This window comes from Rhinichthys klamathensis, unplaced genomic scaffold (genome assembly GCF_029890125.1).
Source record: "Rhinichthys klamathensis goyatoka isolate OS25496 unplaced genomic scaffold, OSU_Roscu_1.1 h1tg000243l_1, whole genome shotgun sequence".
Classification (NCBI taxonomy): Eukaryota; Metazoa; Chordata; class Actinopteri; order Cypriniformes; family Leuciscidae; genus Rhinichthys; species Rhinichthys klamathensis.
Window position 1 is genome coordinate 214630 of NW_026606765.1, and position 27447 is coordinate 242076.

Here is a 27447-nt window from a genome sequence, read left to right on the forward strand (position 1 = left end):
ATGCCGGTTAGTTTGAAACCTCAAACAGTTCACATTGCAATCAGATATAGGTCACATTTTAAAAGGTAATGTGAACAGCCAATCAAAAAATCGGATCTGAGCAAAAAATCAGAATTGAGCATTAGGACTTGCGGTGTGAACGTGGCCGCAAGTCCTAATGCTCAATTCTGATTTTTTGCTCAGATCCGATTTTTTGATTGGCTGTTCACATTACCTTTTAAAATGTGACCTATATCTGATTGCAATGTGAACTGTTTGAGGTTTCAAACTAACCGGCATGCGCAAAAGAACAATAACAATGACATCAGACGCACCACACGGTTGCACTAAAGTTCGGGAGGTTATGGAGGAAGTGAGCTGTGTGGATGCGTAGACGAAGCCAGGAGTGGTGGGAATATGACGTGAAACGCTGTTCTTCTGTGTCCCCGTTCTTCCATTTCGTGTGCAATTTTTTCAAAAACGGAGCGGTTACGGTAGGTCCTTCTAGCTTGAATTGAAGTATCTCCCCATATACTACTTAGATCTAACACCTCACTCTCATTGACTCGCTTCATCACTGTTCTCCATATCTAGTCAAGTTTTTAATGTTAGGCTACTGTCTGTGTCTGTTGTGTCTAGGGCTTCGCCGGCGCATAATTGTGACAAATGTCGACGTAGATTGACGTAAAAGTCGCATCAAATCCGCCTTGATTGTTCACACTGCGGCCGCATTGAAAAAAAATCAGATGGGTCTGATTCAGGACCACATATGTATGTGGTCTAAATCTGATTTGAAAAAATCAGATCTGGGCTAGATTTGAGTGTTCACATTACCTCTGAAGAAATCTGACCTGGTCACTTGACCCCCAAAAAAATCAGATTTGGGCCACTTTTGCCTGCAGTGTGAACGGGGCCTAACAATACACAACAAGAGGGCTTAAATATACATGGACTAATCACATAACAAGGAACACCTGGAAATAATCAAACAATAAGCTAATGATTAAACTGAACAGAGAAACACATGAGTGGAATAAACCAATGAAAACATAACACATATAGCAAAGTAGGGATGCACCGATACCAGTTTTTCCAGAACGAGTCCGATCCGATACTTTTACTTTTAGTACTTGCTGAGACCGAGTACCGATACCTGTATTTTCATTGCATTTTTCATTTAAAAAAGAAAATTGGGAAGAGAAACCAAAAGAATATGAATCAAATTAGTTATTAGATATTAACAAATAGATATTTCCTTCAGTTATTTTCATGCCTAATTATGCCTGATAAAATGTATTGTAGGAGCTTCTGTTACTTTCACTGTTCATATTATTTCTCTATCATATTTTATCTTTAATTTAATAGCACAGTGAATATTTAGAGCTGCTCTCTCTTTTGTTGTTGGTTTAATATTGAGGACAAAGACAGCATTAGGTTTATTAGGCTGCTGTCACTTTAAGAGCTGCACGCATCCAACATAAACGTGTCTTTTCAACTGTTTACAACTGTTTACGTTCACTTAAGACATGACCAAAATGTTTCACAAGGAGACTTGCCTATAAGGGCATTTTGACATAATTTTGTGTGAATTTGTCCATTCAAGCACATGAAGACATGAAAGAGAACAAGATTCAATAGGCTAGGCAAGATTTAATATGCTCGACAAGCTGTGCCGCTGCGCGCTCAATCCACTCCGTGTTTTGCTTATCAGCTCGCACCTGGCAGCTATATATGCATAAATATTTCATTTGTTTAACATTCTATTAATTCGATACATTAACTTCATTGACATCCTTCTCTGATATATCCACTCTGCTCTCTCTTTGCTCTATTGTCTGTGTTTTTTTTTGTGTTTATTTTGTCATAAGCAAATGTTGGTATCGGAGCATTTTAATGAGTACGAGCACACGGTCACAGTATCGGACCCGATACCTTAGAGCAAAGGAAACGCATTACAAGATCACATGTGGAACAGGGGAGTCACATGACATAACCAGGAAACATGTCTGTGAGAAACTACAAAATAAGACCTGAACACAAACAAAACCCAAACTAAAAAAAGTCGTGACATCTGCCATATTTTTTTAGTTTAACATATCGGCAAAAGCCACTATGCTTCGTGGCACAGAGAGCTAGGGTCTCTGAAGTGGCTGTAGGGGTCCGTTCTGTCGAGAACTGCAAGGCAGATCCAGCAGAAATACTGCCAACAAGAGGAGCAGGTCATCTTGTTACAGCCCATTGTTTTCTATAAAAACAAATACAAATAAAAAAAAGTCAGGGATGAAGGTGCACAAACATGCAGTTTTTGGAAAGTGTCCGATTACAATAACTGATGGCTGTTTCTACATTTCAAGCAGTAATGATTACTGTATTTTTAGACTAACAAATTGATGGAATTTAGGATCAAATCCAATCATGCACGCCGCGTCTACGAGGCCCCAAGAATTCCTTTTCTGTATATATTGTTTTTCTCAGTCAAAAAAGAGAAAAGAAAATATAATTATTTTTCTACGATTTTTCAAAGGATCACACCTTTAGGACCACAAAAGTGAAACGTCTGTTTGTGGTCATGAGCTTGTAGTTGCTGACCTGTATGTTAACGTGACAGGAAGGACAGAGTTTAGTGTTATCCATCACCCAGTCTTCGCTTAAAGCCTCATCCTTTACTCTTTGAATTAGCTGTTGTTCCATCTCCTTTTCAAGTAGTTCCTTTTCTTTTTCACTGGCAGCAAGGTACTCATCCTTCAACCTGCGAAGCTCAGCTGTTGAAGAAATGCAGACCTATTATACTGAGCAAAGGAGAATAAGTCTCATATATATATATATATATATATATATAAACATGCTGTAAAAGAACAGACCAATACTGTATATATATTTATAAAATTATTTTGCCCAGTCTTTCAATATTAACGTTTTTTTTAACATTTATTTTAAATAAAATAACGAACTGTTCAATAAAAGCAAGATCACATTCATAATAACGATGTAGGAATGAATATCACATATGCATTGAACAGATATTGTAAAATGTTATAATATTTTACAGTCTAATGATGACAGTCTGCTAAAAAACTTCAGTAAGGATGCTTGTGTTTTTGTGTATTGTGAATCCCAGCAAGTAATTGCGTTGGGGCTTGTCTGAAGTATAAAATCATTGGTTACCCGTAAGCCAATCACATAACGTTTGGTTATGACGTGTGTTATGCGCCAGCTCAGCCGCATCGAACATCCACTGTAAACAAATGTATGATGCGAAAACTAATCATGGGAGTGAACATGGTTGTGAACGACTTTTTCAGATTATGTGAAGTAAATCTACGCATCCACGGTACAATCAGGGCCTCTAAACTGATATTTGACATTAGAGAGAAACCAAAAAATATTTGCAGCCAACTGTCAAAGTTAAGGCTCGTACACACCGGGACGAATATCGGCGCACGTTATTCGGCAGCGTTTTTGAGCCGAGTGAACATGCAAATTCATTCCCTGACATTAAATGGCGCTTAATGTAAAACAGAAATAGTCCTATTTTGAAGTTGCTGTCGCGTTTGTCATAGTTCTTTATGTTCCGACACCAACGAGACCAGCAGCTCTACATTCATCTTGCCTTGCATCTTCCTCGTCTTATTTCTTCCCGGCAGTGTAGACCATAGATATCCATAATAAAGGCCATATTTGGCCAGCAGCGTGGACGAGACATCTAGCCTTTATTATGGATATCTATGGTATGAATATCTATGGTACTTGGCGCATCTTCTTCGCCGTTACGTATGTTTGCTCAGCAAGACCGTTTTGTGTTTGAGCGCCCCCAAGTTGTGTTTTACTGTAACTTCAGAAGCTCCAGACACGTGAGCAAAAGCGCCAATCCCATTGGTCGGAGAGTTTTTGACGTGTGCATCAAACCAAGAAAACGAACCCGAGGCGTTTTAAAAAAAATGACACTTTTACGCGTGGCGTTTTTCGCGTCGGTGTGCACACTCACATTGGCGCCCTTTGTTTAGTCACGAGGCGTTAAACGTCGGCGAATATCGCGTGCGAAATTCGTCCCGGTGTGAACAGGCCTTTAGGATTAGTTCTGTTAAACACAGCTCAGTTCATGTCGAGTCTGTCGGAAATGCTGCAACTTAATTGCAAGATTACAGCATGTCATGGCAATATTTAAGACCTGGAAAAGAAAGGAGACACTGACCTGTCAAAAGGCTCCCCAGTTTCTTGCTGACGATCGGTAATAGTTGATAAATTAAACTTTTCCCAAAGGGAGTAGGGCCACAACATCACCTCCATTCAAAATGTTTAATACACACTCCTCTTGTTCGGGCTTCAGTTTGCTAATGCCGGGAATATTCTCCACAACAGAGCGAATTGCATCCGCGTCTCCATATCCGCGGTCGTTTTCGATTTCCCTGACCTAATCTTAAACTCTGCGCTTAGCGTCTACGTCACGGCTTTCAGCCCGCCCTCTGTCTCAGACTGAGTACAGAAGCGAAATGAAATTGAGCGGAAGTACGAAGTCTGACGTAGTCAGGCTACCTGCAAACCCCTTTAGGTGGTGTTTTACAACACTAATGGCACCCTGGGCAGCAAGAAACCTGTGGGTAGTGTTTGATGACCAACTGAGCTTTACCACTCACATTTCAACAAAACAGGTTTGTGCTTCACAATATCAGCTTCACAAAACTCTTTTGACATAAAAAAAAACTGTCAGGATTTACTAAAGGCACGCAGTGAAATATTAGCAATGAATAGGCGTGGATGCAGTTATTTTTGTAGCTAAATTTCAGACCCGAAATGTATGGTATTTTTTTATTTTCGCCGTCATTTAAAGCCAAAAAAGCATGTCTTAACTAATTTTACACTTGACATGACTGCGATAGATACAATGCTTTTGGTAGATTGCTTTGGTCTAAATGGAAATGAGCTGCTGCTTCTGTGTTCAAAAATGTATTTGTGCATTGTGTGTAAATCACCTGCAAAGCTTTCCACTCCCATCCTGCTTTTATGGGATTGGGGTCTCACAGCAATTTGCCCTGTTTAGTAAATCTCCCACGACTCGTCCCATTGCGACCTGTTTTACTGGCCTCCATTAAGAGGGTAGGGGACCTGCACACATTTTCCGTTGACGAAGCGTGCCTGGAATTCGGGCCGGCCTATTATCACTTGATCCTGAGATCCCGGCCTCGATACGTGCCCAAGGTTCCTACCACTCCTTCAAGATCAGGTGGTGAACCTGCAAGCGCTGCCCCTGGAAGAGGCAGACCCAGCCTTGGCACTGCTCTGTCCAGTACGCACCCTCCGTGCTTACGTAGACAGAACGCAGTGTTTCAGGACCTCTGACCAGCTCTTTGTCTGTTATGGTGGGAAGCGGAAGGGAAAGACTCTCTCCAAGCAGAGGTTGTCTCACTGGTTAGTGGACACCATTGCTTGGTATACCAGCAGAAAGGTCGACCGTGCCCCCTTGTGTGAAGGCCCACTCCTCTCAGAGAGTGGCTTTCACTTGGGCTCTAGCGCATGGCGCCTCGCTAACAGACATCTGCAGAGCTGCAGGCTGGGCGACACCCAACACATTCGCCAGATTCTACTATCTCCGAGTGGAGCCAGTGTCCTCTCATGTACTCGCTTCAACCAGCCGGTACTAGGACCTGCTCATGTGTCTTCGCTTGCTCGCCATTCCACTCCACGGACTGGATACGTGCAATATTTTCCTCTGGTGAGCTTCCCCGACAAGCCCTGAGTTCCTCCAGCACTGTTGACGTCAAGCGCCAGAGTTATGCCACCGGCAGCTTTCGCGTTGGCCAGGTGCCGCTATGTGCATGGTTCCTAGGCGGTGGGCCAAGTCCGTCTATCTCGTTTAGTTTTTGATTTGATAGTTACCCAGCAGCTGTGTGGCTCATTTTTTTTATTTGTCTGTATGAATAATTCACAAAAAGATTACCGATTGTTTCCAACGCCAATTGTTGCACATTAAAGTATAAAAATAGATTTAATTTCGCTAGCTGATTACAAAAGTTGGCCGGAGTGAGATCCAATCAACGCTTGTGTTGTTACCTAGTTGAATTGATTTGGCCAATCACGTTATTCGTTGAACCGGCATCGCGTGACTCGCGTCAGTCTGAAGCCAAATCCATGAGTCTACCACAACCCAACCTGGAGAGACCGGTGTGTCTCGGCAAGACAACGTCAAGGTAAGATTTGTTTTACAATGATTATAAACCCCTATATCTTAATGCTTTTCATATAAGTTGTATTTAAGACTGCAAGCTATACTTCGTCGTGAATATTTGCGTTGTCGTTGATGAGAACAGTAGCCACGAAAGAATGTTGGTAGTGGAGCAGTAAAGCTAGGTCTAGGTATGTTGCTTAGTCTAATCCAAAATAATCATTCGGTACACAATGAACTAAGCAAAGAGTATTCAAATACGGGATAATTACTGGAAAATATTTAAACGGGAAGACAGCAGGAAATAATTTGATGGGTATGTCCAGGTTGGTTTGGTTACAGCAAGCTACCTAGGCTACAAGTAAGCTAGACTAATTATCAGCTAAAAAGAGTGCAAAGCAAAACAAAGAAATGATATTAAAAATATTTTAGTTAAAGATGGCTGTTTTTGAGCTATTTAACAAAATTATTTGTGGTCAGAACTGCAGTAGTCTTGTCAAGCTCGTTTAAGATGGTTAGCATCTTAATACAAATGTCAAGATGAAAAATGTGATTTAAAATGTTTTTTTTTTTTTATTATCTGAATATAATTCAGTTGTTTATCAAACAGAACGTTGATCCTGGAGGACCATTGTCCTGCAGAGTTTAGCTCCAACCCTGAAAAAAACACTCACCTGCCTGTAACTTTAGCAATCCTGAAGACCTTGATTAGCTTCAGGTGCGTTTAATTAGGGTTGGAGCTAAACTCTGCAGGACAATGGCCCTCCAGGATCAACGTTCCCCACCCCTGATCTAACACACAGACACGGACAGGAAAACATCATATCTCTCCACAACCAAATGACTACAGAGGTGATCGTTGATAATCATCACATCAACAGCACCATGATGGAGCAGGTCAAGATCACAGAGTTGCTTAGTATCCACATCACAGATGACCCATCTTGATCTATCGACACCACCAACAGAACCTGGCCAAGAAAGTCCAAAAATCTCTGCACTTCCTCCCACAGTTGAGGAAGGCTCATCTCCCAAAAATGCATCCTCTTAACTTTCTATAGGGGAATCTCTTCCTTCCACCCCCACCCTCCAATAACCTAAGGGCAGCTGATTGACTCTTGCACAAATACACTGGTAGTTTACACTATATCTCATGTTTAACCACTACAGAGACGTCTAAGTCAGCGGCAAACATCAGAACGGCTAGCCGGGGAAAGGCTGCTCCAGGCGGGGTACTTGAGCGCCGAGCACCGGGTGATTGCTTGGAATGGATCTTCAAATGATCATAAATCTATAAATAAACCACAGATTTGAGCTTTAAAAAACTACTTTCTCGCCTGAAAAACTCTTAAAACTACATTTCGTGACACAATAACAGTAGTATTATATTTTAACTGTATGCTTCTAATGCCCTTGTAGCACGCGCAAGTGACGATACTCTGTCAACCAATCACCGTTCTGCAGTGAGTCTAGCTCCACCTTTTAGTACCGTACCACTGTGCTAGGTACCCCAACGGAAGGGTACCCAAAAAGTGGTACGGTACGGTTCGGCTTTTTGGTACCATTCACAACTTTTGACAGTGGAAACGCAAATAATTGCGTACCGAACCGAACTGTACCGTACCGTACCGCTCAGTGGAAACGAGGCATTAGATGCTGCTACATTGGTTTATTTTTTTTTTTTTTTAAATTTGCTATGAACATTTGACCCCACTTACACACATATTGCACTGCCTTTTGCTACTTGTCATGTCATCCACTTGCACTGAAATACTATATTAATTAGGGATGAGTCACGATTTTTGAATATTCGTTTAGTTGATTTTTTTATAGAATATTGAATAGGATGTGCGGGATGATTGTCTTTAAAAAATCCCCATGTTTTAGTTGTGGTTATAAGTTGCAATACTAAATTCACATAATATTTTTATACATTTAATACATATATTCTTAATATTTGTTGTTTTTGTTTCTATGTTTGAGCTTATATATCTCAATATTAATAACAGTCAGGTTAATTTTGAGTCTTGAAATGTATACTCTCAAGGGTCGGCTTTCTAAATATATGTCGGAATAGCCCAAAGTCCAGGCCATAAGCCAAATTGGGGTAGAAACCTTAATTCTGATTGGCTGTGTGACGTTGTGGGAATAGGAGGCGTTTCTGGCGCAGCCAGGGGTATCAATTACAGAGAACAGCCACCGCTTGCTCAAATTTCATCGGATTTCCAGCTGGACAACTTCTTTCACACTACTGTCTGGACATTGTTGTATTTATTTTATATAAAAATGATACATTTGATACAAACCTTCACTGTTGTTCGCTGCCTTTTCTATCTTCTATCTTCGGTCCAAGATGTGACGGCTAATGTTGGATTTCACAGAGAATGTTACATGCTCTTCACCAACAAAGAACACATAAGAAGAGGATGTAACATTCTCTGTGAAATCCCACATTAGCCGGCACATCTTGGACGTCTTCGGAATTTAAGTTAAATGCCAATATGGCTTTTTCAGCTACTGTACTCTCTGTGGTTTGCAGGTTCACCCATAAATGTGTACATTGAACAAACTTTGCCCAACTTGTCTGGGAAAAGGGGGTTACACGGTTTTTTTCATTTGAGGCTAAATGGATAAAACACCTCATTTTTACCTCAGTATTACTGAACTACATTAATCAAAAAAAAATTATGATTAAAGCAAAATTGTAATTTCAAGAACGCAGCTTCCTGGTCACTGACAAAGATTACTTTGCCCACCGCCTATCCTCCTCTGGGCGACCCCCACATGTGTATTTCCGCTGTAAGCCTCTCTGAGCATGTGTCTTTCCCTTGGCAAGCCACCTTGCCACCCCTGGGGTTGAAACATTCCCCCCTGCGGGCAGGCAATAATTGCATATTTCCTATGCTTCCATGTGTACCTTGGTATTCCTGTGTTAAGTAGGATTCCTTCGTCCGTGCTAGTCTCACGACAGGGAGCTCAGACTTACGCAGGGCACTGGAAGTCAGCCGAGTGGCGTGATTAGACTGGGAACCCCATTTCGTCATCACAACGTGAAGGGAACGAAAGGGAACGTCTCGGTTACAGATGTAACCCTAGTTCCCTGAGTAGGGAACGGAGACGTTACATCTCCCTGCCACTTTCGATGTACCGCTGGAACAGCCTGAATTCAGTCTCGGCTCCTCAGCATGTAACTGCATATTGCCAGCGTACTTCCTTATTTACCCACGAGGTGGGGCGGAGTCACGCTATGCAAAATCCGCAGACCCATGGCATTTCTTTGCCATTGGCTCGTTTTGTAATACTCGAAGTTGATAGGCTTTCTAAGCAAAACCCCATTTCGTCGTCACGACGTAACGACTCTGTTCCCTACTATAAATGTATTATCCAATGTCTTTGCTGCTGACCTTCGATGATCCAATTCAACCATACTAATAAGCAAAAATTACTTTATATAAACATCACATTTGTGTTTAATTTTTTAGTTTTTATTGCTGAAGTAACAGTGTTGGAATTTCTTCTCCTGCATCATTTTCTAGAATGAAAGCACAGCTGGAACATTTGTTTGAGCTGCGCCCTCAACTGTACAGGTGTGATTTTGCATTTCCTTCAGAACTTTTCCCTCTTGGTGTGAATGGGCAATTTCTATTATTATTAAAAAACAAACAAGCAAGCCCAGCCCAAGTGAGAAAAGTAACGCAAAAGTATGTAACACATTACTTTCCATAAAAGTAACTAAGAAACGCAATTAGTTACTTTTTTGGTAATGCATTACTTTTAAAAGTAACTTTCCCCGACACTAATTAATTATAGACAAAAACAATTCTTCTTTCTTTTCTGCATTTCACATCTGTTTTAGCTGGTTGCCTAATCTAGCTTTCTAACAATCTTGCGGTTGTATACTCTGAATATTGTTGTCTCTGTGACAAATTCCTACATCTATTGTTGCTTTGGATAAGAGTATCTACTAAATGCACAAATGTGAGTCGCTATTCAAATAAAATTGATTGACCTAACTCTACTTGTGTTTATGAACATTACCACTCCACTGTGATCTTACCTTCTTTGCAGAGAGAGAGGCCATGGTATGTTCGCTTGCAGAGGGTGCAGAAGACGAATCGGCAAGAGGGGCAGATGCCCATGTTGGCGTCAGGCTCGATCATCACAGCCATACAGCAACTCATGCGTGGACAATAAACAACATCTGCCATTAGGTTCAGACTCGACTGCAGAAGGAGGCGGTCATAGCGGGCATATTCATCTTCGCCCACCAAAAGTTTCACCTACAGTATAATAGCAGCACAGAGGCATTAGTTTCCCAGCTAAAGTGCTTAATAGTCAAAACCTATTCATAGCTCATACTCAGGCACAAACACGCAAAAAAAGTACCTGTGCAGGAGAGGCCAAGGACATACACTCGGGCTCAGGACAGGTAAGGCACTGGACTTTGCCATCTCTAATCTGGATCTGAAAGTATTCCTTCACACATGCCTTGCAGTAAACATGCTGACACTCCTTGAAGAGCAAAGAGTTGGAACCCAGATTCTCAGAGAAGCAGATTCCACAGCAAAAAGCCTTGCTATCAAACACCTTCTGTTTCTGAGCTTCATTAAAATCCAACAGCTGGGTTAGTATATCTGTGTGAGGGTCAACTTCTTGGACTGCTCGTTGGTCCAACTCTTGCACTTTGCTCTTTTCTACAGCAGTGTCTGACTGGTTCTGACCAGATTCATAGTGAGGCTGCCCACCAATGGTTTGGATCTCGAGGGGAGATTGGAGGTTCAGAAATTCCAGAGTTTCTTCCTTTAGAAACTGGATCCAGGTAAAAAGAACCACAGTTCCCCTGTTCTCTTCCCAAAGTTCATCCAGTCTCTTGCAAAGTGCAGTGATCTTTCAGACATTAAATAACTTATTAATTGAGCAGAGATTATCTTAATGGTTATGCCATTTTCATTATGCCAATATCATGCCCAACAATAAAAGACCAAATAATTATATAAATAAAAATACAAAACTATTTAATGTTATTTAATTACACAAGCTCAGATCAATGCTAAAAATACAAACCTGAACTCTTGAAAGCCATTTGGAGCTTAAAGTGAAGACTGGAGCCAATGATGAAGGGTAGTCTGTAGGAAGCTCAAAACTCAGAACCAAAGGGGGTAGAAAGGATATTGCACACTCTACGCATGCCTCCCCTATGAAAAATATGCACAAACATCACCTTATAAAGACTTTGGGGAACACATGCAATAGAGCTCCAAAGTTATTTGAATTAAAATCAAAATTGTGATATATATAATCAAATAAATATACTTAATAAAAAATGTTTGACTTTTTATCTCACACCGTCGACTTTTTTCCCGCAATTGCATTTTTAAAAAGTCAGAATTGTGAGATATAAACTTGCAGGTGCAAGAAAAAAATCGTACCACTTTTAAGTTTTGGTACAGTTTGAATGCAAAGACGACAAAATGTGACTTAATTGTGTGTGTTAAGGCATAATTGTTGAGTATGGGAACTGCTGTTTAAACATGTTTTATTTTGTATTTTTTTGCCTTGGTATCATGTTTATTATCATGGTTTAATAGTCTATAATAGTTTAAAATACAATATTTTTCAAAATAACAGTACGTTTTAACTTATTTATTTATTTGTAAGCAAATCTTGTATGAAATCTTACCCTTGACTAGCAGTCTGAAGTTAGGAGGAAGCTCAAGGCACAGATTGATCTTGCCCCTCTTTCTTGATTCTGTCCTGTGAAACTCCTCTTCATCATATATGCTCTCTAGCGCCAGCAGTTCATCTGTTTGTGCTTCCTGGTCGGCTGACATTTGAACATTCCTGAGATCAATATAAAAACAAGTACTGTGAAACTTTTCCAATGGATTTTTAGACTGCTAACTTCCGAACTGATGCATTCAGCGCAAGAATAGGGACTGCATATAGAATATTAAGTAGTTTTAAAGTCCACATAAAACAGTATTCACATTTAACTTCTGTAAAGTGATGTATTCAAAAGTAAAAAAGGATATTCAATGAGAAAACATAAAGCGGGACTTTATTTTATCCATGATTGGAAATGCATGAAAAGTGGTCTCTGACTGCCCCTAATAGACTCTGGCCTAATATACACCTCACAAGGAAAAACAGTCAACTTTATTACAGTTACTTTTCTTAAATAAGACATCCTTGATGACTTATGCAGCCTTCAAATGTGACCTCCAGATGACGCAGACTCCGAAATGAGACGCAGCTGAAGTTATACTATCTGTATGCCTTATCACTAGGTGGCGATAGTGAAGATTAAAAAGCGAGGAAAGTGAAGTAGAAGAAGAGCAATACTATAGTGACAACATCAGCAGCTGTGTCCGATAGCTGATAAATGCTACATTCGGAGCAATATCAAGGTATGAAGGCATCAAGGCACGTCCGAATCCAATGTTAGCTTCACTTCCTGTCTCCTGAGATACCTTCATCTGATCAAGTTTTGAAGACCGCATAGATGTATCCTTCACTGCCTTTGATATCCCACAATCCTGTGCTTTCCATTCTGTGACAGTTGAGCTAAAAAAATAAAGATGGCGTCTGAAAGTTGCGGTTGGTGGACAGTTTGTGTGGAAATGTACATTTTTAACCAACGTTTTCACTTCTGATGTCCTTTATAGCGAGAAATTCCTATTGTAGTAATTAGTAATTAAATATTCACCTAGTTTTCACCAAAGGTCGCTCTATTTTTATGTAGATCATTAATCCATGCGCTACGTTTTGTGAGGTTCCTTCATGCGCAAACGCTGCCCACAAAGTCATTGCCTTATAGGGCAGCGAGGCAACAAGTCAGCTACCTAAGTTTCCACAGCCAGCAGGCGTGTTCGACATCGGCTGCGGCTGGATGCAGTCGGGGAGGAGCTCAAACAACGGAGACGTGAAGTCGGACACTTTCTGCTTCCAGTGACGCTTGCACTGTGTTTGATATTTCCCACAGCTGAAGTGAAATAATAAGTGCAATATTTGTCAAATACACAGACTTTTCAGATACGTTTCCATTTAATACTTTATGCTTAATACAGCGTCTGTTTGTACAAGAATAAAGTTCAACATAAGCCTATAATTTTTAAATACGTTTTTTGTATCCGTTTTATTTTGATAAACATGACATAATATAATAGCGCGAATACATGAAAAGAGATTTTACTTGTTATAAAAATGCTGATTTGTGAGCATTAGTGGAACTGAAATTGTGAGAATAAACATGAAACACGTGATCGTGATCGTCATTCACGCTGTGAATCCGGCCGATCGTGGAACGGTTGTGTCGTCATCAGAGCTTGTGCAGCCGCTCTTGAGAAGCTGAATAAACCAGTCGGCTGCTCTCGAATCGCTCTTCTGGGGATTGAACTTTTCAAGTTCAAAACGGCGCGCAACGTTTTGCTACGGTTTCCGGGTTGAACGTCATGTTTCCTGGAAACGGCGTGCACCGGTGTGCAACGGGGTTTGAGATGCGTTTTCTCTTGTTTGGTGGGTGTGTCAGAACTGCAGTCTAATCAGCAGCAACATATATAACGCACGCTGTATTAAAGTGAACTCGCACAATGGGTTCAAGAAAAGTTATTTACACATGTGTTCGATGCAGCTCGGTAGGCCTATACGTAACAACTGAGGATATTAGGAGACATGTTTGTCGTAAGTTTTATGGTAAAAATATAGGATATTAACATAATGATGTAGTTGTTTATATTTTTAGCTTCATTGCAAGTGTATGACATTTGGTATAGAAATAAACAATGGTAATTAAGTGCTTTTCCTAAAAATGAGAAAGAAAATACAGGGTATTAAAACAGTATGAACTACAAATAAAGTCAGTATGTGAGGATAAATAGATGTGCTTTAGTCTGAATTAGGTAAGATGTGTGCTTCCATTTCAGTTTCCACAAATCCCTTCACTCGACTGTGTGTCCAATACTTCTGTACGTCTTTGTGTACAGTCTTTTTTACTGTCGGCCATCCTTTTATGCTGTATTCTTTCAGTTTCTGCATTTCAGGATCTTCAGCTGTTTCTTTTCTGAACTCTTGCAGTTTCTTTTCTGTCACAGGCAGCTGAGTTGTGATTACATTTACCTCTAACTCCTCTTCAAGCAGTTCTTCGTCGCATTCATCAAGGTAAGCGCGACTCAATGCATCTGCTATGTGCATTTCTTTACCAGGCTTGTACTTGACTTTTAGATTGTACCTTTGAAGTCTGAGTAACATTCTTTGTAGTCTCAATGGAGTTTGATGTAGAGGTTTTTTGAAGATGCACTCCAGTGGCTTGTGGTCGCTTTCTACTTGAACTTCTCTGCCATATACATATTGATGGAATTTTTCACATCCATATACTATCGCTAGCAGTTCCTTCTCAATTTGTGCATAGCGACGTTGACAATCTGTGAGCGCTCTTGATCCATATGCAACTGGTCTCTGATCTTGTAACAAAACCGCACCCATGCCTTCAGAGCTGGCATCAACTGACAATGTTAACGGTTTGTTTACATCATAGTATTTCAACGTTGGTCCATTTGTTGCTAGAGCTTTCAGTTTCTGAAAACTTTTCTCTTGTTCGCTTCCCCAGAACCATTCAACATCATTCTCCAGCAGTTGTCTGAGCGGAGCACTTACTTCTGACAAGTTGGGAATAAACTTGGCGAGATACTGCAGCATACCCAGAAATCTTTGAAGATCTTGCTTGTCTTCTGGTGTAGGTAGCTGAACTACAGCTCTCACCTTCTCTTCGTCTGGTTTCAGTCCGTCTGCTGTCAGTACATGACCAATGTACTTGATTTGTGATGTTCTGATTTGACATTTCTTTTTGTTTAGTTTGAGGTTGTACTCTCTTGCCCTCTGGAGCAGTTTTCTCAGTCTGGCATCATGCTCTTGTACTGTCTCACCCCAGACCAGCAAATCATCCACGATGTTTATCACACCATCCAGGTCTTCAATCATCTGTGCTACAGCTCTTTGGAATACTTCAGATGCCGACGATATCCCAAATGGCAAACGTAGGAATCTGTATCTTCCTATAGGAGTGTTGAACGTGCACAACTTGGAACTGTCATCGTCCAATTTAATCTGCCAGAATCCTTGGTTAGCATCCAGCACAGAAAACACTTTAGCATTTGGCATGTTAGATACGACCTCTTCTACTGTGAGTAGTGGGTAGTGTTCACGTTTGATTGCCTTGTTCAAATCTTGAGGGTCGAGACATATTCGAATTTTGTCTGGCTTGACAATTGTCACCATGCTACTCACCCAGTCAGTCGGATCTGTTTGTCTTGCAATGACGTTCATTTCTTCCATCTTGTGCAATTCTTTAATTATTCTTTCCTTCAGTGCGACAGGAACTTTCCGTGGAGCATGTACAACTGGTTTTACTGATGAATCAATTTGGATGTGATGATATCCTGGCATGCATCCTAGACCACTGAACAGATCTTCATAATTTTTCATTATGTCATCATTTTCAACAGACACTTCATGTATCCTTTGTATCAAGCCTAATGATTGACATGTTGATCTTCCTAGAATTGCAGGAGCATCTCTTTCAACAATCTGGAACTGTATAATGTGCTTCTGACCTTTGTACTCACATGTTAACTGATTCTGTCCCACTGGCGACATCTGGTGTCCAGAGTATGTAAGTAACTTGCAGGTAGATTTACTCAGCTTTTCTGTTATACCCAGCGAATTGTACGTTTTTAACGAGAGCACATTACATTCTGCACCAGTGTCCAACTTAAATTTAACTTTCTTGTCTCTTATCTTTAGCAATTCAGACCACTTTTCCTTTTCTTCTCGTGTTTCTGTGGTAACAGCTTGAATACTTTTCTCATTTTCTCTTTGAACGTCCACTGTGCCCAGGAACATATGTTTGTCATCTTCCTCTGTCTGTTCAAGCGTGTGCATCTTTCTTGGCTGTTTACGCTCCATTTTGCACATTTTTGCGAAGTGATTTTTTTTACTGCATATCCTGCACGTTTGACCATAGGCGGGACATTTTCTCTGCTCATGCTTGTAACCGCATCGACTGCATTTTGTGTCGTCACTCAAGTCACGTTGCACTTCTTTTGGCATCCAATGACTCTTTTGTTTCATTTTTACAGCCTTAATTTTATGCATGTCAACTTCTTCGTTTAGTGCTTTCACCTGACTGGACGTGATTTCATTCGCTCGACAAATGTCCACAGCTTTTGCTAATGTGAGATCTGCTTCTCTTAACAATCTGGCTCTCAATGTGTCATCTTTTATGCCGCACACAATTCTATCTCTTATTAAAGAATCATGCAATTCTGCAAACTCACAGTCTTTTGCTTTGTTCTTTAGATCAGTGACGTAGGAATCGATATTCTCTGACGGTCCTTGAGCCCTCGTGAAGAATATGTGACGAATGTAAGGTAGGTTTTTTCTTGGTTCACAATAGTTTTTGAACTTTTGCTTGAGAGGGTTGATTTTGTCCCTGTCTTCTTCAGTAAATTCAAACGTATTGAAAACTTGAATTGCCTCCTCACCCGCGACATGTAGAAATGTGGCACACTGCACTTTTTCAGTTTTTTCCGCGATGCCACTAGCCGTCAGGAACAAGTCGAATTTTTGTATCCAAATCTTCCAATTTTCTGAAAGATTTCCTTGTAGACATAGGTTCGATGGTGGCTGTAACTGTGCCATTCTTCTTTCGATGCACTTACAACTTCTGACACCATGTATTGTCGTTTGTTTTACTTAAACAAATCAGACGACACGCAGGTTGCTTGTGAACTCCATGCTTCTTGTTTATTTCCTGTTACGTCATTCCGTAGTACGTATTACACGTTACATAGAATACATTACAGTTTGTAGTACTGTGGGACGCAGTCGGACATACTTGGAGAGATGGTGCATATCGGTTATTGCAAAGGGGGCGCTAGTGAGCACCTAAAATGGCAAATGGGACACCCTACAGTTTTGTGGACTTAACGGAATCGTGCACGTGCTGGACATTGCAAGACCAAAAGACCTGAAGTGCAAACGAAAGTGTGCAGGGTCATTGTTCTGAGAATCAAAGTGGCTTTGTTTCCTCTCCTAAATTTTCCACAAGTCGTAGAAGAGCCTGCCAATCGGCATTAGCGTCAACCTCAGGCTGAATTAGCAAGGACACTAAGGTTAGACCTCTGCCAAAAGGGTTCTGCATGTGTTCAGTCATTTGAATGTAAAATTAGATTACTAGCAGTTAATCAAAGTCATAGCGTACAATACAGGAGCCTGGACGCAAAAGTCCCCGAAGTCTCAGGAGCCGCAGCCGCTACTGGTTAACACTTTGTATGTTAAAACATCTCATCGCATGAAAGTTTGTACCGTGCCGACGTTTTAACGCAGTGGGTAAAGTTTTCAGACGGTCCCTTATTTCATGCGCTTCCGCGTCCGTAGGCTACATTCACCTGTATAATGCCGCTATGATAACATTTGCGGCTGTTAGTAATTTGTTATGCCCGTGTAAATGTTGAATATCATTTAAAACTAAATGTTGTATTTAGATGGAAATCAATGCGAGAGCAGATCCTCGCATGGTTTTCTACATCTGGTCAAAGCATCCCTTACGAAAATGGTTTTATTATAGTAAATTTAGTCTCGCCATGGTCTTTTGAAAGATTGATTACCACTTGTACAGTTTGACTACAAATACAAATACCATGGTTAAACTAACAAAAACAAATTTGTGGTTACCATGGTCTAACTAGGCTATATTAACCATATTTTATTATTATTATTATTATTATTGTAGTAGTAGTAGGCTATAGCAATGGTAAATTTTAGTAAGGGTTGTTGCCGAATACAATGCATACTGGTACTTACCTATCCACGTAGCACGTTGTAGGCTAAGGTGCAAACTCAACTATATGACAAATTAAATTAAAGGGTTAACACGTCTAAAAGGCTACTTTAACGCTGGACTGGTTCAGTTCACTCTTTTTATTTTGAATGGTCGGCCAAGAAACTTAAAAGCTTCTAAAGAGGTTGATATTCTTCCTTCCTTCTTGCTTCTTCTTTTTAGTTTAACCAGCTCTTGTGTTCCGCCACTACTGGGTGTGATTCCCTGTGGATGTCGTATAGTACCAGAGGCTGACAGAGTCTTTCTGCTTGGTCTTAAAGCCTTCGTTTTACGCGAACGTCTACAATTATTTCTCTCTCACTGTCTGTGATTATGCATAATAATCGTCCAAACAAATGAAGTTAAAGAAGCTGAAGCTACAATTACCAATCATTTCTCTTCTTTTTTATTTCTCATCACACGTGTTAAAATACCTACTTTGTTTGAAATGAATGCGCATTGCTTTACTCAAAATATAGTGATTTCATATTTCATTTAAGCTGCATTTTAAAATATGTGTGTCATTTCTAGTTCCATGACTGACATTCCATAATACTGCTACAATAACTTTTCTTATTAGATTTTTTATTGATTTTTAAGAATTACAATGCTGCAAGAACTAAATTCTACGGTCCGGGCTGTTGATGCTGTCAGTGGAAAATGCACAAAACTTATGAAATAATGACGATACAATTTGTGTTGCATTTCTCTCGATGCTCAGACTGACCACCACAAATTCAACAAGTTTTATTATAACAAAGCAAACAAATGCAATAGAAAAGTATGGCTTCACACAACATATTCTTAGTGCAACATTTAAAAACATACTAAAACAGCACATCCATAATATTAACCAGGAAAATTACCTTCATTTCATTTTTACACAGAATTGTACTGAGGTTTCAAAAAGTTTTTTTTTTTGCAAAATTATTTTTCATCGCTGATTGGTTATATCTAAGCACCATGAGATGTAGAAATATTGTAGATATAGGCAACATGTATTTGCCTCTGATCTGTCAAAAGCTGATGAATAAATACAGGAGAAAATGTGAATGTTATTTTCTGGTTGATTGACGATTACCGGTATATAAGATTATAATATATATAAGATTATAGTACACTATGGAGGATTTCTTGCATAAAAATTAATTATTGACCCAGTACCTAAAAAAACAGTGTTCAATACCACTTTATTCCTTTAACGGGTCAATATGATAAGCTGTAAGAGGATTAAGATGTTGATAGAGATCCCATTATTCCGTAACACCTTTATGTTTGTCGAGATAATGCACATCTAAAAACATGATTTGGGGATAAGTGGGGATAATAAATGGATGGATAATTCTAATCTTGGATACTGTTTAGGGTGAATAGTATGTGATGTTTCGGTGTGGTTGCATGCAAACATCAATTTCAGTTGGACTAAAGCAATGATTTATCTTTTTAAAATGTAATGTTACTTCTTTAGTCCAACTGAAATCGTATTGGGTTTTCTTTGTGAAGGTGGACTTTGCCATTAGTCAAATGCATCATTATGCAAAACCATGCATGAGCAAAGTTCTCTGCTTGAAAGACCCTTGACCATGCAGCTTTTATCTCCAATATGGTAGGAAGAATTGTTAAGTAACGTATATAAAATGAAATGTGGAGTGAAGACATTGACCGTGACAAGATGATTGCACAGTAAAAATACAGTAAACGGTCAATGGTTTCAAGACTTGCCGACTCTTCTCCATTTAAAAACTTACTTTTTCTTTACAAAACAATTATAAATAGGCGAATTTGGACGTATCACATGCACTTATATTTACTTTGTGGAATTTGTGGTTATCTGTTCAAATCAATGGTGATAGTTTGCAATAGTTTTAAATTCCTCTGTGCACCGGCACTTGAGGGTTTTACTTGTCTACAGTTTAGTCTTTGGTTCTACAGTAAAACAGCTCTCTAGAGGTGAAATAAAACCAGTCACGTAATCTACATGGTTTTTGTGATGCATGCCTTATTCTTTGTACGTGAAGAACAACCACTATCAGCATTTAACTTAAAGGTTATTGCACGGATTGGTGTCGCCTATGAAGTGGTTGTAGGGGTCCATTCTGTCGAGAACTGCAAGGCAGATCCAGCAGAAATACTGCCGACAAGAGGAGCAGGTCATCTTGTTGCAGCCCAGGATTTTCTAAAAAAAATAAAAAATAAATGATGAGTAAGAAACTACAGCCCCATTTCAAGAAATGTTGGGACATTTTGTAAAATGCCGTAAAATCAGTAATCTGTGATTTGTTCATTCTCCTGAAGCTTTATTTAACTGAAGTATTTAACACAGTAATTTAACATTTCCAATGTTGTCACTGAACAACTTAATTGTAATTGTCAATATAAACTAATTTTGCAACACATTTATAAAGTTGGGACGGAGGCAAAAAGTGGAAAGCTTAATATCCCAGTTAAACAGTCCACGATTAGGGGAATAGTAATAGGTGATGGTGTTGTGATTGAGTGTAAAAGGAGCATCCACCAAAGGCTCTTTGCCATGTGCAAAAATCACATTTCTCAATGCAACATTGCAAAGAATTTAGGTATTCCAGCATCTACAGTACACACAGTATATATTGTGAAAAGATTCAGGGAATCCAGGGAAATCTCAGTCTGTGTAGGGCAAGGCAGGAAACTTCCGTTGAATCTACGTGACCTTTGAGCCCTCAGATGGCATTGCATGAGAAACCATCATGCAACTGTTAATAAACCCACATGAGCTCGGGAGTACATTTTAGGAAAACTGTTGTCAGTCTGCAGCCCCATCAAGAAATGCAACTCAAATCTCTGTTCCTCAAGGAGAAAGCTATACATATCTGTTCAATGTAGAGATGCCGCTGAGTTCTCTGGGCCCCAACTCATAGGTGGTCTAAAAGACGAATGATGAATCAGATGAATCCACTTTCCTCAGCGACAGGTGCAAAAGCAAACATCTGTCAAGAGTGCATCAGTGCAAATGTGGCAGAAAGAGACCGCACTTAACGGCCCCAAGGCCTAATTACTTAGAATCGACTAAATGCAGCTTTAAGAAAACCGACTACGCCACTCTGACATCACACAGAGAATGATTGATAGACTTTATTTTAAGACACACAAGTTGGTTGCACTAGTAAGGAACAGAGACATGAATGTCGTACAAAAATAGTTCTTTATTTCTAAAAATCACATTAAAACAAACGAAGCGTACCAGACAAGACACGCCACAACATCGGATCATAAGATGTTAGATATCAGAGAAGAAATACAGTCCTCAAAGTCAGTCACTACACAAGTAACAGTAAAGCATTACATTCACAAGCTTTTGGCTGAGGGCTAAAGGACAAGGAATACAAACACACACCTTAGGGTATACACTTATCACTCGCACAGCAAATCCGTGCGTCTCACTGCACACACCACCCAGTGTTCAAACCACCACCAGCACGCAGAGGAAACAAGGGAGGATTCCTGGCTGAAGCCCTCAGCATCTAGCGAAATACAAATGCAATTGCACACACATACACATACACACACTGTGGAGGATCAATACCAACTAAATTAAATCAAAATGAACACAGCAAGCAAAAGACTATAATAATAACAATAATGATCCAAAAACAATCACTTAACTGAAAACTATAACTCCCTTTAACAAATAATCTCAACACAAAACAAATTAATAGCACCGTCCGTTAGCTCACACATAACGAACCATACTTACAAATCAGACTAACTAAAACAACAAAAACCAACAAACTTAGGTAGTAGGACAACGGCGATTCCTTGCATTAAATCCTGACAAAGAGGCAGAGGGGGGGGGGGGAAGCTGGAACACCCTAAAAGGAAAACACATGATTAAACGCCCCCACAAATGCCCAATGCTCTCGACCCAATCAGGAAAAGACTTACCCGAAGATAGAAATCACGTCGATCGCTCGAAACAAACCACTTTAGATCGCTTGATTGGTTTTGATCCGGCAACGCCACATTAACTGGTCTGTGTATGCCTGAAACAAGCTAAACATCATACCCACTTCCTCGATCAATGCCCAAACACCCAGTACCCGTAACTTCCTATAGAGACTTACCCGACGATAGAATCAGTCCGACGCTCTGAACCGAAACGCTTTGATCGCCGTCTCGTTTCGATCCTGCAGCGTTGCATAAACTGGTCTACATATGCCTGAAACAAGCTAAAGATCAAACCCACTCGTCAGATTAACGCCCAACCGGTTCCCAGAATTTACTGCCGTGATAGCTTACCAAAATAACTAGCCGTTCCGGGAACACACAGAAAGCCGGCGTACAGCTGCAGTCAAAACACCCGCACGTTGGAAGCGAATGGGAACCCCCGGGCCAATCGGAAGTAACGTATCTCAACGCAATGAAAATAGGCTATTTATAGCCGATCGGAAATGACGCACCACAGGTTGAAAGGCAATTTGTCAGCGGCAAGCTCTAATTAATTTAATTATTTCTATTCAAAACACCTAGGAGGAGAGCATCCGGTCACACAAACAGTATATTGGGAAGTACAGAGGCATAACTGCCATCAAGATTACATCTTTCCAGAGAAGTCCATGTATATTAGGGAAAGACAATGTCAGACCTCATTCTGCACATGCTACAACTGAGTGGATTTGTAGAAACTCTACACCTGCAGTCCAGATCTGTCTCTTATTGAAAATGTATGGCCTAATAAGGAAAAGGGGAATCAGACAATGACGAGCATGGACTGTTGAGTAGATGTCTTGTATCAGGTGAGATTAGAGAGAAAAATCCACTTGCAAAACTGCAACAATTAATTTCCTCAATTCCCAAATGATTAAAAAAGTGTCATTAAAAGGAAAGGTGGTGTGACAGAGTGGTAAACATGCCTCTGTCTTCATCAAATCTGATCATACACGAGTCTTATAAATGATGCCCCAATAATGCTGCACCTGGGTCTATTTTTTTGTTATCTCGGTCAACAAAAAGAGAAAATTAATCCTTTATTTTTAAAAGCTTTTTACTAAGAATCTTCACTAAGACCACGCCTTTAAACAACAAAAGTGAAATGTCTGTTTGCATTCATGAGCTAGTAGTTGCTGACCTGAATGTTAATGTGACAGGATGGGCAGAGTTTAGTGTTATGCATCAGCCAGTCTTCGCTTAACGACTCTTGTTGTTCCTTCTCCTTTTCACTGAGAGCAGGGTACTCACCCCTCAACCTGCGAAGCTCAACTGTTAAAGAAATGCAGACCTATAAACAAGCCCAGGAAATGCAGACCTACTTTTTTGGTAATGCATTACTTTTAAAAGTAACTTTCCCCAACACTGATTATAGACACAAAAAATTGCCTTCTTTCTTTTCTGCATTTCACATCTGTTTTAGCTGGTTGCCTAATCTAGATTTCTAACAATCCTGCCGTTGTATACTCTGAATATTGTTGTCTCTGTGACAAATTCCATCTATTGTTCCTTTGGATAAAAGCATCTACTAAATGCACAAATGTGAGTCGCTATTTCCTCTTAAACTACTGTTCAAACAGCTAAAGTGCTTAATAGTCAAAACCTATTCATAGCTCATACTCAGGCACAAACACGCAAGAAAAAGTACCTGTGCAGGAGAGGCCAAGGACATACACTCGGGCTCAGGACAGGTAAGGCACTGGACTTTGCCATCTCTAATCTGGATCTGAAAGTATTCCTTCACACATGCCTTGCAGTAAACATGCTGACACTCCTTGAAGAGCAAAGAGTTGGAACCCAGATTCTCAGAGAAGCAGATTCCACAGCAAAAAGCCTTGCTATCAAACACCTTCTGTTTCTGAGCTTCATTAAAATCCAGCAGCTGGGTTAGTATATCTGTGTGAGGGTCAACTTCTTGGACTGCTCGTTGGTCCAACTCTTGCACTTTGTTCTTTTCAACAGCAGTGTCTGACTGGTTCTGACCAGATTCATAGTGAGGCTGCCCACCAATGGTTTGGATCTCGAGGGGAGATTGGAGGTTCAGAAATTCCAGAGTTTCTTCCTTTAGAAACTGTATCCAGGTAAAAAGAACCACAGTTCCCCTGTTCTCTTCCCAAAGTTCATCCAGTCTCTTGCAAAGTGCAGTGATCTTTCAGACATTAAATAACTTATTAATTGAGCAGAGATTATCTTAATGGTTATGCCATTTTCATTATGCCAATATCATGCCCAACAATAAAAGACCAAATAATTATATAAATAAAAATACAAAACTATTTAATGTTATCATCTAATTACACAAGCTCAGATCAATGCTAAAACATACAAACCTGAACTCTTGAAAGCCATTTGGAGCTTAAAGTGAAGACTGGAGCCAATGATGAAGGGTAGTCTGTAGGAAGCTCAAAACTCAAAACCAAAGGGGGTAGAAAGGATATTCCATACTCTACGCATGCCTCCCCTATGAAAAATATGCACAAAACATCACCTTATAAAGACTTTGGGGAACACATGCAATAGAGCTCCAAAGTTATATGAATTAAAATCAAAATTGAGATATATATAATCAAATAAATACTTAATAAAAAAATGTTTGACTTTTTATCTCACACCGTCGACTTTTTTCCTGCAATTGCGTTTTTAAAAAGTCAGAATTGTGAGATATAAACTTGCAGGTGCAAGAAAAAAATCGTACCACTTTTAAGTTTTGGTACAGTTTGAATGCAAAGACGAAAAAATGTGACTTAATTGTGTGTTTGAAAAAAAGGCATAATTGTTGAGTGTGGGAACTGCTGTTTAAACTTTTTTTTTTGTCTTGGTATCATGTTTATTATCATGGTTTAATAGTCTATAATAGTTCAAAATACAATATTTTTCAAAATCACTACGTTTTTACTTTTATTTATTTATTTGTAACCAAATCTTGTATGAAATCTTACCCTTGACTAGCAGTCTGAAGTTAGGAGGAAGCTCAAGGCACAGATTGATCTTGCCCCTCTGTCTTGATTCTGTCCTGTGAAACTCCTCTTCATCATATATGCTCTCTAGCGCCAGCAGTTCGTCTGTTTGTGCTTCCTGGTCGGCTGACATTTGAACATTCCTGAGATAAAAACAAGGATTGTGAAACTTCTCCAATGGATTTTTAGACTGCTAACTGCCGAACTGATGCATTCATCGCAAGAACAGGGACTGCATGTAGAATATTAAGTAGTTTTAAAGACACATAAAACAGTATTCACATTTAACTTCTGTAAAGTGATGTATTCACAAGTACAACAAGATATTCAATGAGAAAACATAAAGCGGGACTTTTCTATCCATGATTAGAAATGCATGAAAAGTGTTCTCTGACTGCCCCTAATAGACTCTAATAATAATAATAATACATTTTATTTTTAATGCGCCTTTCTCAGACTCAAAGCGCTACAGCATGTACAGAACAAAATAATCAAACATGGAAGTAAAAATACAAAAAAAATAATACAATTATAAATTAAAAGCTTGACTAAAAAGATGTGTCTTAAGAAGTTTCTTAAAACAATCCACTGAAGCAGCATCCAATAGATGCGGGTAGTGTGTTCCATAACTTAGGCGCGTTATAGGAAAAGGCCCTTCCCCCCTGGTTTTCAATTTACAACGAGGCTGATACAGAGAGAGAGAGCCAGCAGAACGGAGAGAGCGAGCGGGAATGGATGGAGTAACCAAATCACAGATGTAATCTGGAGCCAACCCATGTACTGCTTTATAGGTTAAAATAAGAATTTTACAATCAATACGTGGCTGAACTGGAAGCCAATGCAGTTGCTGGAGCACGGGCGTAATGTGATGGCGTGAGGATGTATGAGTTAAAACACGTGCGGCAGAGTTCTGTATATATTGCAACCTCTTAATAGAATTTGCTGGTAAACCAGCAAAGAGAGAATTACAATAATCAAGCCTTGATGTGATGAAGGCATGGATAAGCCTCTCTGCATCAGGCCTAGAGAGAAAGGGTCTAATACGCGCAATGTTCCTCAGATGGAAAAAAGTAACCTTCGTTATGTTTTTAAAATGTGAATTAAAAGTTATCTGGGCATCAAAAATCACGCCCAAGTTACGCACCTGGCCAGAAGGGGACAATTGGGTATTGTCTACTGAAATTTTAAAATCCGTACATTTACTGACATTAAAATGGAGAGCCAATTAATAAGATTTCAGTTTTGGAGCAGTTCAGTTGTAGAAAGTTGAGTTTCATCCACGCTTTAATTTCCAACAAACAGTCAGAAAGCTTTGAAGAGGAAGAATTGAGATCAGGCTGAGAACTGATATAAATCTGGGTGTTGTCCACATAACAGTGAAAGCTCAGGCCATACTTCTGAATGATCTGCCCAAGAGGCAGCACATAAACACTAAATAAAACAGGACCCAAAACTGACCCCTGAGGGACACCCTGACCAAGAGGCACAGTCTGAGATCTGTTAGTAGTACCCAGGTAGACATATTGGGAACGATCTGAGAGGTCAGATTTAAACCAGTCTAACACAGTTCCAGACAGACCAGTCAACATATGCAATCTGTCCAATAATATGCCGTGACATATGGTATCGAATGCAGCACTAAGGTCTAACAAAACCAAAATGGCACAAGCCCCAGAGTCGGCTATAACGAGGAGATCATTCAGGACCCTGACTAGAGCAGTCTCTATACTGTGTCCAGATATAAACCCAGATTGAAAAGTTTCTAATAGGCTATTCGTACAGAGTTGAGTATGGAGTTGGCCAACAACCAAACGCTCAAGCACTTTTGCCAGGAAAGGTAAATTGGAGATGGGTCGATAATTTGACATATCGGTGATATCACTCCCAGGCTTTTTAAGAACTGGCGTAACTGCAGTCAGTTTTAGAGCAGAAGAGACATTCCCTGCATTGAGTGAAGCATTTACAATAGCAGTGATATGGGGTATATAACAGGCAGACAGTTTTCCAAAACAGTCGTAGGGAGTGGATCAAGTATACAAGTAGTAGAGTTCATTGACAAAACAAGTTTAGAAATGAAATCAAAATCAACAGCACTGAAACTTGAAAAAGCGAGACCAGAGAGATTAGGAGAATGCCCCTCAACAAGCTAAGCATCCTCACAGGCAATGGCGTTATAAATATTCTCAATTTTAGTTGTAAAATAGTTGAGAAATGCATTACACTGCTCGATGCTAGGACAGTTAAAGTTACTGGGAGGTTTAATTACACTGTTAACCCTTACTGTAAAAAAAGGCCACATTTTGACAATACCATACCATTTTCCATTAAAAGAGTAATATACCGTAGAAAACAAAAATAGCCTACAGGAATATACTGTAAATTAACAGCGCTCAAAATCGACACTCAGAGGCTGTTTTCCCAATCACACCCTATACCCTCATTCAGTATTCCCTACATTAGTTCACTAATATAGTCCACTTGACAGAGTGAATGAAAAGAAGTGAGTGAATTCA

At 39.8% G+C, this 27447-nt stretch overlaps 3 protein-coding genes across 3 annotated transcripts in view; all 3 read right to left on the bottom strand.

The window, feature by feature from the left end:
- Positions 1–2089: 2089 nt before the first annotated feature.
- On the bottom strand, positions 2090–11981 carry LOC130100520 (E3 ubiquitin-protein ligase RNF14-like). The gene is made up of 6 exons (XM_056265992.1): positions 11820–11981; positions 11204–11334; positions 10526–11026; positions 10197–10419; positions 2569–2741; positions 2090–2224 (listed from the first exon to the last, which is right to left on the bottom strand). Exons 1-6 carry the CDS (start codon positions 11968–11970, stop codon positions 2090–2092), a joined length of 1314 nt encoding a protein of 437 aa, XP_056121967.1. The 5' UTR covers positions 11971–11981.
- An 8025-nt stretch (positions 11982–20006) lies between these two features.
- The window catches only part of LOC130100505 (E3 ubiquitin-protein ligase RNF14-like), a 34420-nt gene continuing 26979 nt past the window's right edge, over positions 20007–27447 (bottom strand). Inside the window, exons 6-7 of the mRNA XM_056265977.1 lie at positions 23119–23249; positions 20007–20190 (exon numbers count right to left, since the gene is read on the bottom strand). Coding sequence (XP_056121952.1) covers positions 20056–20190; positions 23119–23249 — 266 coding nt within the window. The 3' untranslated portion in view covers positions 20007–20055. The remainder of the gene's footprint in view (positions 20191–23118; positions 23250–27447) is intronic.
- LOC130100506 (E3 ubiquitin-protein ligase RNF14-like) lies at positions 23561–25283 on the bottom strand. The gene is made up of 3 exons (XM_056265979.1): positions 24917–25283; positions 24308–24438; positions 23561–24126 (listed from the first exon to the last, which is right to left on the bottom strand). The coding sequence occupies exons 1-3, from the start codon at positions 25065–25067 to the stop codon at positions 23581–23583; spliced, it is 828 nt and encodes a 275-aa protein (XP_056121954.1). The 5' UTR covers positions 25068–25283; the 3' UTR covers positions 23561–23580.

Coding starts and splice junctions, on each gene's coding strand:
- LOC130100520 (XM_056265992.1), bottom strand. CDS start 11,970: ATGTCAGCCGACCAGGAAGCACAAACAGATGAACTGCTGGCGCTAGAG. Junction 11,027..11,203: donor AATGGCTTTCAAGAGTTCAG/GTTTGTATTTTT, acceptor AATGTCTGAAAG/ATCACTGCACTTTGCAAGAG. Junction 2,742..10,196: donor CCTCTCTCTCTGCAAAGAAG/GTAAGATCACAG, acceptor TTTCTTCAACAG/CTGAGCTTCGCAGGTTGAAG.
- LOC130100506 (XM_056265979.1), bottom strand. CDS start 25,067: ATGTCAGCCGACCAGGAAGCACAAACAGACGAACTGCTGGCGCTAGAG. Junction 24,439..24,916: donor CTTCAGACTGCTAGTCAAGG/GTAAGATTTCAT, acceptor TATTTTTCATAG/GGGAGGCATGCGTAGAGTAT. Junction 24,127..24,307: donor AATGGCTTTCAAGAGTTCAG/GTTTGTATGTTT, acceptor AATGTCTGAAAG/ATCACTGCACTTTGCAAGAG.